The 13684-nt window shown below is 45.6% G+C and overlaps 2 protein-coding genes across 2 annotated transcripts; one reads left to right on the top strand and one right to left on the bottom strand.

Annotated features, from left to right (window-relative positions):
* Positions 1–17: 17 nt before the first annotated feature.
* Positions 18–10459, top strand: parpbp (PARP1 binding protein). The gene is made up of 11 exons (XM_034526749.1): positions 18–63; positions 364–519; positions 1143–1379; positions 1495–1599; positions 2621–2791; positions 2891–3045; positions 4219–4402; positions 4489–4670; positions 5560–5641; positions 8887–9055; positions 9556–10459. The coding sequence occupies exons 2-11, from the start codon at positions 370–372 to the stop codon at positions 9876–9878; spliced, it is 1758 nt and encodes a 585-aa protein (XP_034382640.1). The 5' UTR covers positions 18–63; positions 364–369; the 3' UTR covers positions 9879–10459.
* A 701-nt stretch (positions 10460–11160) lies between these two features.
* On the bottom strand, positions 11161–12584 carry pmch (pro-melanin-concentrating hormone). The gene is made up of 3 exons (XM_034526845.1): positions 12354–12584; positions 11333–11471; positions 11161–11210 (listed from the first exon to the last, which is right to left on the bottom strand). Exons 1-3 carry the CDS (start codon positions 12582–12584, stop codon positions 11161–11163), a joined length of 420 nt encoding a protein of 139 aa, XP_034382736.1.
* Between the last annotated feature and the right edge of the window lie 1100 nt (positions 12585–13684).

Genomic DNA, 13684 nt, shown 5'->3' with positions numbered 1-13684 from the left:
AAAATTCAAAACACTGCTGTTTGCCGTGGACGCGTGTACTCGGAGACTCCAACGACAATAGAGGTTTGCACCTTTGAATTAACATTGTCTGTGATTTGATGTAGCCGTACACATATTATACTCTTAGTTATACTAATGCATATTGTGGGCGCTGAGATAAAGACACATTTTATTGGAATAAATAGTTACCCGGTTACCTTTGAGCCACTGAGGCCAACGAATCTGAGGGATCCTTTCAATTTATGTTTGTTTCTTTTCATCTGGTTAATTAGACGACATGTAAAAGAGAAACCAGATTAAAGGGATTTCCTCATTTGATTATTTCACTTCAATTTTCCTATTTCCTATTTTCCTATTTTCCAGGGCGACATGGAGGCTTTGGGAGAAAATCTAAAGGTGATGGTTAAAATCTTCAGGCGAGAGTGCCACAGGGTTTTGCCCTCTGAGAGGACCACCATTCATGGAGCTGATGGCATGTTGATGTTGCTGCAGCTGGCCATGGCAGAGGTTAGCAAGCAGGTAACAGTCCATTGCTTTTTATTCAAATGGCTTTTTCTACCATTGGATTTTGTTTATTCATCCTCCCATGAACAATTTGTGGCAAAAAAGAGTCTAATATACACATAATGTCAAAAAGTACATTAACCTAAGCTCAAAGCAAACCGACCACTTGTACTGTGGCCTCTGTTGAATGGGTTTTTGGGGGGGGGAATTATTTCGGTACTAAGCTGTGTGAGGGATCGCTGCTGATTTTTAGAGCCGAGTCTTTACGTAACAGTGCCAGGGAACGTAAACCCAACAAATAAAAATAAAAAGTTAAAAATACATTTCGAGAGAACGGTAATAAAAATTTTTAAAAAACGTGATTATTCTCTGGCTTCCCTGCTGGAAGTTATCCAAGCGGTACAAGCCCAGTTCACATCATCATCATCATCATCATCATCATCATCATCATCATCGTGGCGTAATTCAATTGAACCGTCGGGCTAAATGTCATCGCGTCTATAACCGATGACATTACCGCAGATTTCCGGGCCGAGACCGCTCGCGGCCCCGTTGTCGAAGGTCTTTTTCTGCTTTCGAACTGATTGGTTCCAGGCCGTCGGTAATTATGGCCGCCTCTCTCTCTCTTCCTGTGACAGCGCGCTGGAGAGTTCAAAGTGGCTCTGAGTGATGTCCTGATGGCCTGGAAACACTTACTGCTAGACAAACTTCACCTGCCACCCCCAAACTTTGCACGCCTGGAGAACTATGATCTCATCCTGGAGGCGTACGAATCCTCCCTGAAACGCTCCAACGCCGTGGACCTGGTTGATGTCCTCTCCATGTACAACCAGCTGAGACTAGTGGACTCGGACCCGGGGGAGCCCGTGAGCCCGGTGAGCCGGAGCTAGTTGAAAGTGATTGTGGATGATCTGATTGGCTACTGAGATAGAGATCAATCAATGTATCTCTCTTAATTACATTTCTTTTTTTTAAAATATTTTGCAAAAGATCCAGCTGTTTGAGTTCTTATCCGGAAACACGGAGGTGTCAGAGTTGCCCGACCCTTCAGTCCCGTCAACGCCGTCTCGTAAAAGCACAACCTGCAGCTCCCAGGTAGGCCCAGTCCTGCTTTCACACACTAATAAACTTATATCCTGAACCACCATGAGAAACCCCTCTTTCCACTTTGCCCTCTACCCTCATCTAACGTTTTCTTTCAGTAAAAATGTAAAAAAGTCTTTTTTTTTCTCCTGCTGGCAACGATCCACACGTTTTTACTTTCCCAGTCTTGCAAGCGCACTTAATTTCTCTCTGGAATCCACCCCTGCTCTCATTGACGGGAACTCTATATCATATCGCTTTTTTAGATTTAAGAGCGCAATGTGAATTCAATTACCGGGCAGATGTTTTAAAAACAACACAATGTGGCGCTGGACAAGTGCTTCTGTTACAGAGTCTCTTTTCTCCACTCTGCTCTGTTGCTTGTGAATTTATGAGTTTTTTTAGTGGAGGCTTACTGCTGCACTAGCAGAGAGTGATGTAATGTTTGGAGTTTAAAACGCGCCGTCAGCTGCTGGTTTTAGAGGTTTTTTTAAACGTAAAGCCACTGTCCGGTTTTTGTTTTTTTGGTAGAGTATAAACAAAAACTAGACAGTGCCTCGAGCCCAAAAGCTCTACTGGAGGAATAGTTTGACATTTTGGGAATTATGTAGTTTAGCTTTCTGGTGACTTGGAATGAGAAATCCTAAACCACTCATGTCAGTCAGTAGCTTAGCACAAAGACTGGGAACCTGGCTCTGTCCAAAGGTTTAACTTTTTTGTTTTATTTTTTTTATTCCCCTACACATTTTTTGTCCGGGTTTAAAATAAAAGAAGAGAAAAAAAAAAGTGATTTTAATTTGAGTTTCAGAGGTGTTCACCAGTGGATTTTATTACCTCTTGGGCAGAGTAAGGCTAGCTGCTTGAGCCCGTTTCCAGTCTTCGTGCTAAGCTAAGCTAAGCTAACAAGCAGAGTGTTTGTTTTTTTTCCTCACCCAACCCTCCAACCGAATGCGACAAAAAAACAAACATATTTCACAAATTGTTGTTTGATTTCTACGTTTTAATAATGTTCACTCCGTTCGTGACATTTTAGGTGACAATGGCGGTGAGGCGGGTCTTCTGCTCCTACCTGAGTCTGCTCACGAACGCCAAGAACGACATGGCCTTGGCGCTGACCCTCGACGTCCCCGGTCGCGCTCTCGGACGCCAGGCGTTCACCGACGTGAAGCATGCGGCGCGCGACAACAACACCTCTCTTTTCTTGGTGAGAAGAACACCCCACGCTCCGTAAAGCTCTACGTTCCTTCGCTCGAAAACCAAACCATCGTAGTAATCCTCACGACGCCCGGGGGTTCTCTTGCAGGCGGTGACGTCTTTCGTGAGGGTCATCCAGCTCGGAGGGAGGGGCTACGCTCCGGCGGAGTCTGACCCCCTGAGGAAACATGTCAAAGGCCTGTCTGACTTTGTCCAGTTTCTAGACAACCTGGAAGAAATACTGGGAGAAGTCCCTGACCCGAGGTACCCGATGCAGCCTAATCCAGGCTTCCACTCCACACACACACACACACACACACACACACACACACACACACCGGACACACACGCAATATTTAATTTCCAGAGAAATCACCCAGGGCTGATTTTAGGGGAATGCAGAGGTTCCAAGAACAGTTGCGAATGTGCCGTCGGTATCTGGCAGCAAATGAGTCCAAACACACTGAAACTCACGGGGTCAGGTTTTTCTTTGAATTGCTTCACTTCCTGTAAATTCAAGTTCATGATAAATTCAGTCCCGGCCCCCCCCCCCCCTGTGCACTGGAATCACACCTGTGATAATGAAATCCACCTGTCCCACTTGCAGCTCTCCTCTGAATCCCCTGTAATGACTCCCATCTCAGCTCCTCGTGATAACACTTTGGATTGCTAACGCCTGTTTCCTCTTCGCCACATCAAAGGCCGTCTTTTTGTTGAATACCTTCTTTTCTTTTTTCTTTTCCTCCTTTGATGAATAATCATCGAGCCTTCAGAACTCCTCGTGTCGTTTGGCACCACAACAGAAGCGGTTATCAGAACTGATTCAGCCGGTCAATCATGTGAAGGTGGAGCTTTTTTTTTTTTCTACTTATTTATTTTTTCTAAAGATGAAGCTCAAACTCACAAGAGTGATTTATTTTTTTATTCTTTTTTTTATATTTTTTTTAAAGAATATATCTTTTTTTTTTTTCTTTTTTTTTTTCTTCACTTTTCACTATATGAAAAAAAAAAAAAGTGAATATATAAATAAATGAGTCAAAATCCTGGACTTTGTCCATCGTTGCCCAGGGTGACTTTAACGGGGATTTGGAGAACGTTACCGTTGGCAACGCTGCGTTCAGAGTGAAATAAAGCTCAAACTGGACGTCGACAGCGAGACAACTACTCTGAGCCCTTTTTAAAAAAAATAATAATATTTTTTTTAAAAAAGCCAGTGTCCAATTAATTGAAAGTGAAGCCGCAGTATATCTGTCGATTCAGCCCGAGGCCTGGCTTCTCTGCGTTTTCCGTTTTTAGGAGAGAGTTATTCATGTTGGCAAATATTGGCTGAACTCTGTGAAAGGTATTAACTCCAACCAGATGAAAAAAAACCCAACCCTGCATGTATGTTCTGCAGACGAGTCTCTCCACCTGACTGTCGCTGTGTTTGCTCCTCAGTGCGTGTGGAGCCCGGCTGGCGGGCGCCATCCGGGCGCTGCTGGTGAAGGGACGCAGCGGCGGAGACGCCGTGAGCGCCGCGGCGGACGAGACGACAAAGGAGCTGAAGGAGAGGATCTGCCAGCTCCACCAGGTCCAGACGCACACCGCCAATGGAAGCGGGACGGAGATAAGCCCCGCCAGGGTAATGCACAACCTTTCCGAAGTTTTGCCTTCCATTCGTTCATATAAAAAAAGCCCACTTCATCACTTGTTGTTGCTGCTGTGCAGCCCAGGGCTCACGCAGTCAACCACTGCACTGCGTTGGGAGGCCGGGACACCGTGAAGGTGCTGATGGCGCTGCTGGACGAGGAGGCGCTGACGCCGCCGTGTCGGAACAAGGCCGACCTGCTGTCGGAGGACCAGCCCGTCCTCGGTGGGGAGGAGGGCACCTGCGTCCTGGGCCTGTTCAGGTACGGCACGCACCACGTTTATGTTGAAAGGGTTTTACCGTAGACTGTGAGAAGTGGACATGGCGGCTTTCCTTGGTTTGTGGACTGCCTTTTGCAACCAGTATTGTGAGTGACTCGAGCTCTGGTAGCGACCTGTCAATCGCCTTGTAGCCCCGCCCTAAAGCACAACCTCCTTAAATGGACGTCACGCTGTATTGCAGAAGACTTGAAACTAGAGATTGAGACCATAATCTCATGTTTACAATGTTTTACTGAGGTCACAAATCAGTCCTTTTCCCCCCCATAGACTTCTATACAACCAGACTTCTATACAACCGGACTTCTTTTCGCGACCGGTTGCTCTCGAGTCGGCCGGTCCGCCGCTTTGTGAAATGTATCTCGACATCTACCGGATGAATTGACGTGACATTTGGTGCAGAAATCGTCTGTTCTGACGATGTTAAATCAAGCTAAACACATGTTAGCTCCAGGGGGGTTCGAGTGCAGCGCCGGCCAATTAAAAGAAGAGGGGTGGGGGGGGGGGGGGGGGGGGGGGGGGGGGGGGGGGGGGGGGGGGGGGGGGGGGGGGGGAAGAAGAAGAAGTCACAGTTGGAATTAGATTTGAGTATTTTCACTACTGTGGGATTCAGTCGGAGTAGGAAAGCCCCTAAAACAGCAATTAGACCAACATGAGACTCTCCGCTGAAACCATATGGAGGAAAATCCTCCCACAGCACACTGGAACAATTTCTCTGGTTAAACATCTGAAATAAAAATAATAATATTTTTAAAAAAAACTTGTGTTTGGTGTGGAGAAACCTACATTAAGTCGAGAATATGATTATGTAAAGCTGCAATAAAGCGTCTTTTGCTTTTCTGATTTTATAAACCTCTTGTCTCGGCCCCTCAGATCCCCCGAAGTGCCGACTGGATGTTCTCCAGAACCTCTAAAGAGCCGAGTCCTGACCCGACTAGACCTGCTCAAGCCCAAGGTAACGTGCCGCCCCCCCCTCCCCCTTCACCCAAGAGCCCCCAAATTCAAACCACCAGTTACTTCAAATTGAATCAGATGTACAAACATTGAAAAATAATGTCTTTACATCCTGTAATTTCTCCCCGGTATTATATTATTTATTTGCTTAGCTGAAAGCTTCACATCTTAACTCGACTTCCACCGGTTCCCGTTTGCACAGCTGCGTTTCAGCTCTCGCGTGTCGGTTTTTGAGGGCGCTGTTCGGATCCATCTCGCTCGTGTGGGATTCAAACCATTAACCGGTCCTGATGAGGGGCTCGGGTCCATCTGCTTGCAGTGCACAATATGACACGCTGTGTATCTGACGTCGATATTCCTTCCTTCCTTCCTTCCTTCCTTCCTTCCTAGCTGAGGTCAGTGTGAGGAAAAATCACATTTATGATTTATACTGCTTTTATTGCCAAAAGGTTTTGAGCACACCAACGTTACCGTTTGTGTGCTTGTTGAAATATATAATCAATATTGAATGAAGAGGATTATTTATTTAGACTCTCTTGATTTTTAGAACTTGCAGTTATCGTAACTTACAAGTAACTTAGCACTAAAGTACCATTTTTAGGTTCTACTACGACTTAAATATTTCCTTTTTTATGCTACATTAGATTTCTCGTTCCCCACACAGTCCCCTTTTTTTTTCTTCTTTTTTTTTAACAAATTCGCGTTTCTATGTTAATAAAATAAATAAATAAAAAATAAAGCACCTATCCACAAATATATTATATTTTATATTACTCCTGTGCTGCTCCTCCCTCCATGTTTTGTAAGTTGCCGAGCAACACGAAGTCACTGAGCCCAGGAGCCCTCGGACTGGGTTTCAGGTAATTAAAGAAAACGGTCGTCATGACAACGTTTGTCCACCAGAGAGCACAGATGCATCTTGGTCACCAATAGTTTATTTTTTGCATAAAGTTGTGTGAAGCCTTTTCGTCACTTGAGGCGACACATCGTCTGACGGTCGAGACTAAAAGTTTGAAAATGACCCCCAAAAAGACACGAGAATGTCTGCGGTTGTGTTGCATTGTGGGTAATGTAGGCGCCAGGGTTTGACGAGGAAGAAGAATAATGAGCGCGATTTAAAAAAAAATAAATAAATAGTCTTTGTTCTGCTGCATTGACTATAATGATTTTCTTTACATATTCAACTGCAGTGCAACGTTAAATCAGTTGAGTCACTTGTTTTTAATGTAGTAATATTACAAATTAATCAAAATTCCAGTATTGATCGAGGTTACACACTAATCTGTTATATGACATTCATAATGATAATGAAAGGGGGTCGTTTCCACCTCGATGAGTACTTTAACTCCTAATAACCGACGTTGTGTTGATGCCTTTCCAGTGTTTTTCTCCTCAGGGTGACGTCGCAACCTTTTGCAACCGCTCCACACAATTGCCGAGTCACCCCCCCCCCCCCCCCCCCCCCCCCCCCCACAAAAAAACCCCTCAGAGACCGTCTTCATATTGTAAAAGGCAGCACTGCTCTCTTTTCACACGGAGCAGCAGCTCCGCTGTGTGAACTCCCTCCTTTTTCTTTTTTTTTTTTTTAACATGTGTGCTAAACGCATTGAGTGAAATGGCTCCCTTTTTTATTTGATTGCGCTAGCAGATGTCATTTTAGCTTCCCCGCAATCTGGCCGCCTTCCTGTTTTTTGAGTGCGCCGTAATGGTCCCTGGGCAGCTCACCGCTTCCTGAACTCGGCGAGCGGAAGCTCTCTGCATCAATTCCACTTTGAAGACGCCATATCAGTCGCGTAATTCGACTAGCGAGGGGTGAACTTGAAAGGTTATCGTTTCCTGTTGTCTGCCCGACGACGGTGATCCCAGACGGACCATTTCGGGGGTTCTGCTTCCAAAAAAAAAAAAAAAATCTGTCTCGGTGCCACAAAACTGCAGAAATATGACGTCTGTGGTGACGCTGGTGGTAAAAAAAAAAAAGAAGCATTTTGATGATACCCGAGTGTATACATCTTTATTACCCGACCGTATCGGTCTGATGGGGAGGGGGGGGCGGCGTGTGTGTGTGTGTGCGTGTGCGTGCGTGTGTGTGTGTGTGTGATTAGGGGCAGCGTTCATTTCTCGCTCCATTATTTGAAGTGTGTCTTGTTCTTAGGGTTGCTGTTTAATAAAAGAAAAAGAAGTTCTTTTGAAAGAGCACAAAGGCTTTGATCCCTTTGTGCTTTACGGACCCACCCAGCTTTGCTCGCTGTGTATTTCTTGATCCTCCCGGCCGTGGCCCGCTGGCCCGAAGGGTCGAAATCCTTTTGGATTGAGATAATCCCGAGCAGGCGTAGATCAAACGGAGGTGGAAAAGCTGTGGATCCGTGTTCCCCCGAGGCCGGGATTGTAGTCTTTAGCATCATCGCTCTGTTTATAACTCGGCTTTCTAATGTGTGCTGCGCTACCGTCTCCTTGTAATTGTGATGCTCTTGTTTAAAGTTGGGCTCATGTGGGATTTGTCAACTTCTATCGATGACTGACGAGAAGAAAGAAGAAACGTGGCTAATTAAAGCAGAAAAGATAGGTTTTTTTTGTTTTTTTTTTTGGATCGCGTGATGAAATAAACGTCTCGTGACATTTCGTGGTCCCTCCTCTCGTCTTGAGAGCACTTTAAGTTCCAAGGAGGCGACGATGTAAAACTCCAGAATGTTTTTCGATGCATTGATCCAAACTTTTTCGGGACCGATTTGTTTAATTAATAAGCCGTATATGCCTCGCTGCGGGAGGGAGATTTGTAAGGAAACTTAAACCTTGCTTTACCTACCGGGTAAAACCAAATGCATCAAATAAATGCACGAATAGACGTTTATATAGAATTGTGTTTTTTTTTATTATTGAAATGGTAAAACCTGGACCAGGAACTTGGTAAAAGTTCCTGGTAGCAAATACATTTTTTTTTTTAATAGATCGGCCCCATAGTCACCAATTCCCCCGATCCAGCTATTTCAATGCATCCTTACAATCTTGTCCACATGGTCTTTAATCATTGATACTATCCATGACACTTTTTAGTGAACTGTCTAGACAACTAGGCCATTGTAATATTCATGTTTCCTTTTGGTTCCTCTCTTTTCTTGTAATTATTTGTAGCGACTTATATCTTTCCAAGGCTACAAACAAAGTTTTTGAAAGCCGGAAATCTGGAGCCACGATATCACGTCCGCTGGATTAAAGCGTCTTTTTCTTTCCCCCGGCTGCTCCTTCCAGGCCAAAGACGGAGGAGTTCGATCCCAGTTTGCGTGCACGTACAAAGAGGATGAAATGCCACTCAACCGGGTGCTGGAGTTCCCCAGCGCCAGCCAGGTGCCTTCCTGTGTGCACCCGGCACCCAAACACCAAGCCCTCCCGGCTGATGTGGAGGAGACGCCCACCGAAGGTACAGATTCAACTTTTCTTTTTTTTTTTTTTTTCGGGTGCTCTGCTGCATGCAGAGAAGACAAAAAAAAAAAGTTCAAAATGTCAACAACAAAGCGGCGCAGCGTTCTCTTTCTGCGGGGCTGGATTTCTGTTTCCTGTGACGCCGCACAGCTGGACGGAGGCCCAGGCACACCTTCTCCTCTCCAGCCTTGAACCCGTCGCAGCCCCAGCCCTGGGACTGGTACTTACCATCAGCCATTACACAAATTCCCATTCTATAAAACGTGCTCACACCCACATCTGTAGTAAAAACACACACACACTTGCACAGACCTTTTGCCCATTTCCCCTTCTGCCTTTTGTTTTGTGGGAATTCAGGCTCGGCTCCATCGGGTTACATGACAAATGTTCAATTTCATCTTCATTGAATAAACACGCAGCCTGCATCGAAATAGCAGCTAACCCCCCCTTCTACCAAGTTGTCACAGTTGCTTTTGCTTTTGTCTTGAATCTCTCCAGCCAAGTCTACTTCTGAATGCCCGAATAAGGAGCCGAGCGCCGTGCGGCGGGGTGCCGCTCTCGGGCCAAGAAGTGGAAACGTCCAAACCGGAGGGGCGGGCTCCGGTGACGGAAAGCCACCTGTCACTCGGACGCAGCGAAAGGGCAACAAGAGGAAGCAGGTGGACTCCGACCGACGCGGAGGATCGGAGAACGAGCCGCCGCAGAAGAAACCGCCGGCTTGTGTCTCGGTCAAAGTGCCCGGCAAGAGCGGCGGCAAGGCCGCGAGTAAGAAGAAGCTGATAGCCGGACAGGGAAAGCTAACCGGCTTCTTCAGGGTCTAATGGTTGTTTGAACCGTTCAAGCACGCTAAATATGAAGCTAAAAAGGTGCTAAGATTAATTCCACATCAAGCGAAGCTAGCCGGGGCGCTACAACAAAGTTAATTAGTTAACATTCAGAGGTGCTTGAAAGCAGATTGTTTAAAACTTTAGGCGGAGCCAGGAAAACCATTTCCCCCTCCAGTCATTATGCTAAGCTAAGCTAAGCTAAGCTAATTGCCCTTTGGCTGTAGCTTCATATGCAGCATGTGTGGCGTCAATCTTCTCGTTCAACACTCCCGAGTTTAAGAGGGTGAACATGTTCGTATAACGTCTCAAATTAATTACGTGAGTTCGCTGTTTCAGCACTTTTTGATTGCAAAATGATGTTAACTGTGAATGTTGCATTGATAGCTTAGCTTATTTTAGCAATGTGTAGAAGACGTTGGTGGCATCATTGAGACTCATTGCACTTTCATCATCAAGATGAGTTTATTTAATCTCTTAACTGTATATATTTGATCTTATTCAACCTGCAAAATTGACTTTGTAAACATGATGTGCACTTTTCAATTTTAATAAACCTTTTTTTAAATTTTGTTTTACATGGTTGTGATCTCTCGTTTTTAATAAGGAAATGCATTTCAGTGTAACGCAGACATGTTAAATGATGACAATGAAAAAAAACTAAAAGTCTTTCCAGATCTGTGTGCTGTTGGAAATGGGCTACAATGCATTAGAAATGGGGTACAATGCATTAGAAAGGGGCTACAATGCATTAGAAAGGGGCTACAATGCATTAGAAATGGGGTACAATGCATTAGAAAGGGGCTACAATGCATTAGAAAGGGGCTACAATGCATTAGAAATGGGCTACAATGCATTAGAAAGGGGCTACAATGCATTAGAAATGGGGTACAATGCATTAGAAAGGGGCTACAATGCATTAGAAAGGGGCTACAATGCATTAGAAATGGGGTACAATGCATTAGAAATGGGCTACAATGCATTAGATTAGTGAGAAATTAAGTTTACAACTACGTACAGAACGTCAAATAACTCCAGTTAACGGGGTTGCTTGTCAAACTGAAACGGTCGACTTATTTTTGAAATATTGGTTCTGACAAGCCAACAAAAAACATCTGGATATTTTTCTATTCATGTAACGGTTTTAATTTAATGTTTTAAAGCATGCTAATCGTCTGTAAAAAAAAAAAAAGAGGTCTGTAAGGAAGTTTCATTTTTATTATTATTTTTTTTTTTTTACAGCACAATCGGGGCTGGACGGCAGCATCGGGGGAAACATTTATTCATTCCAGCAGGGTCGGTACACTCTTCCAATCATACACCGCAGCACTAGAAGGAAAAGAAAGAGAATATCAAGTAATCCGATAGCAAAATCGACTTTATTGGTCGGGTATGTTTATTTATATTTATAAATGCTTTAACGGAAACTCTGGCTTTGCAGGTATACTTACTATTAATGTCGGCGTTCCTGCGCTCGACCTTCAAGCCGTGCACGGCCGGAGCGAAGCTCAAGCTCTGGTCCATGAGCAGAGGGAGGCTCCGACTGAAGGCCGGGTTGAGGCCGCGGACGCGTCCATTCAGCCTCATGTCCTGAAAAACGCAGTATCGATCGGTGATTACAGAGCGCACGCATTTCCATACGCCGTCACCTGAACTCTTTTCAAAGATCATCTCCTCGCTCGCAGCCATACGCCGTCACCTGAACTCTTTTCAAAGATCATCTCCTCGCTCGCAGCACAGGTGTCGGATCGGTCTTCTTCCACAGTAAAACCCCCGAATGCAAAGAAACGTTTCTATATTATTTCACAGTGGCCCGTTTCTTTCACCCAGATGTGTTTGTTCTCTCCAACATGGCCGCCGCCTATTCCCCATTACCGCAGAGATAACCACCGCGTCCATGACACGCCAGATGAACTCTCGGCGCGTCGCAAGCCAAAACGTTTTTCGAGGGAGCACAGATACATCATCGTTCTTCCCCGTTGTGATTCCAATAAATCTTTACGGGCTTGTGATCGGTTGACCTTTCCCGGCTGTAAAAGCTTTTCAGAGATGTGTGTGAGATATCGACTTAGCGGTAGGCACGGTGACCAATTGAAGAAAAAAAAAAGGGTTGAATGTTCAGTCACGGGGTGGAGGTAATGTGCTCGTTGTTGCGGTTGTTTATGGAAAGAAATATCATACAGTGAATAGTTATGATGCACGACGGTTATTGGCAGAGTTCGGTGGCTGCAAACGGGGAATCGCCTCCTATACGGTACATTTATTTGGGATAATGTGACTAAGAGTTGTCCAAATGGCTGTTGACTTCAGATTGGATTGATGTGTTGTTGATTTAACTACTTTTAAAAGGTTGCTTCACCCATAGGGAGAAGAAAAAAAGGTACATTCTCCATCCAGAAAGTGTCCTGGGTGACACGCAACCAATCACCAAATGTTTACGTTAATAAAAAGTATTTAAAACGCAACACTCACCGAGACGACGATGAGTTTCGGGCTCTCGCCTTCATCCCTCGCGTCGGTGTCCAGCACGAGGTTCTGTCCGTAGGCGAGGGGCTCAATCAGGGGCCCGGCACCCAGGAAGAAGCCGTCTTGCTCCCGCACGCCGTCTTCTCCTTTGGACGCCGGCATGGCGACGGCGACCGAGCGGCTGCTCAGCTCGGAGAGCAGCACCAGAGTGCACAGGACGGAGGAGACGGAGGTCATGGTTCTGCTTACCTCGCCTAACGGGTGCCGTGTTAACGCGTTTCACTCGTCTTATATATTCAGGGAGGGAAGCGCCTCGCTTACGACTTCCGACTGTAAAAAGCGTCGCGTCTCCTGCAGGGTGGCATTCATCCCGAAGGTCGAAGGTCACGGGAGGTTCAGAGTCGCAGACGCAATTCTGTTAATAGGCGTCCCTTTCAGTAAGAAGGAGGTGAATGGATAAAAAAGGTTTTTTTTTATTTCCGACCACGTCACGGAGCGGCGTAGAGGCGACTCGCCGGAGGTCAGAGGGCCGGGGAATTAACGGGGAACCTTTTGCTTCGAAATCCACATGCCGAAATGAAGCCAGCAGGTCGGCGTCGCATGAAAAGACGCCCAGTCACTCTCACCTGGCGGACCGTCAACAAAAGGTCAGTGACACGTAATACCTGGGGAGACTAATATGAGACACTGTTGCGGAATATTATGACGAGTGATACGCCGAAATGCAAGTCAATGTCAATCACCTTGTAGCCCCGCCCTAAAACACAATCTTCCTCAAGGTCTATTTAACTCTAAATGGATCATAATTTACTAAATGAACATCACGCTGTATTGACTTGAAACTAGAGATTGAGACCAAAAACTAATGTTTACAATGTTTACTGAGGGAATAAATCAAGAGAAGTAGAGTCATTTATATAGACTTCTATACAACCAGAGGAGTCGCCCCCTGGTGGTCAGGAGAGAGAATGCAGCTTTAACACATGAAGCATAGACTTCTATACAACCGGAGGAATCGCCCCCTGGTGGACAGTAGAGAGAATACAGCTTTAACACATGAAGCATAGACTTCTATACATCCGGAGGAGTCGCCCCCTGGTGGTCAGGAGAGAGAATGCAGCTTTAACACATGAAGCATGGACTTCTATACAACCAGAGGAGTCGCCCCCTGGTGGTCAGGAGAGAGAATGCAGCTTTAACACATGAAGCATAGACTTCTATACAACCGGAGGAGTCGCCCCCTGGTGGTCAGGAGAGAGAATGCAGGTTTAACACATGAAGCATAGACTTCTATACAACCGGAGGAGTCGCCCCCTGGTGGTCAGGAGAGAGAATGC

The sequence above is a fragment of the Cyclopterus lumpus genome, chromosome 23 (genome assembly GCF_009769545.1).
Source record: "Cyclopterus lumpus isolate fCycLum1 chromosome 23, fCycLum1.pri, whole genome shotgun sequence".
Lineage (NCBI taxonomy): Eukaryota > Metazoa > Chordata > Actinopteri > Perciformes > Cyclopteridae > Cyclopterus > Cyclopterus lumpus.
This window is presented reverse-complemented; position numbering and strand designations above follow the sequence as displayed.

Bases quoted from the DNA above. Each gene is read 5' to 3' on its own strand.
- parpbp (XM_034526749.1), top strand. From the start codon at position 370: ATGGAGGCTTTGGGAGAAAATCTAAAGGTGATGGTTAAAATCTTCAGG. The intron at 3,046-4,218 runs GTACCCGATGCA...TTTGCTCCTCAG, and splicing joins GGAGAAGTCCCTGACCCGAG to TGCGTGTGGAGCCCGGCTGG. The intron at 9,056-9,555 runs GTACAGATTCAA...GAATCTCTCCAG, and splicing joins GGAGGAGACGCCCACCGAAG to CCAAGTCTACTTCTGAATGC.
- pmch (XM_034526845.1), bottom strand. From the start codon at position 12,584: ATGACCTCCGTCTCCTCCGTCCTGTGCACTCTGGTGCTGCTCTCCGAG. The intron at 11,472-12,353 runs GTGAGTGTTGCG...TGCGTTTTTCAG, and splicing joins CGAAACTCATCGTCGTCTCG to GACATGAGGCTGAATGGACG. The intron at 11,211-11,332 runs GTAAGTATACCT...TTTTCCTTCTAG, and splicing joins CAGGAACGCCGACATTAATA to TGCTGCGGTGTATGATTGGA.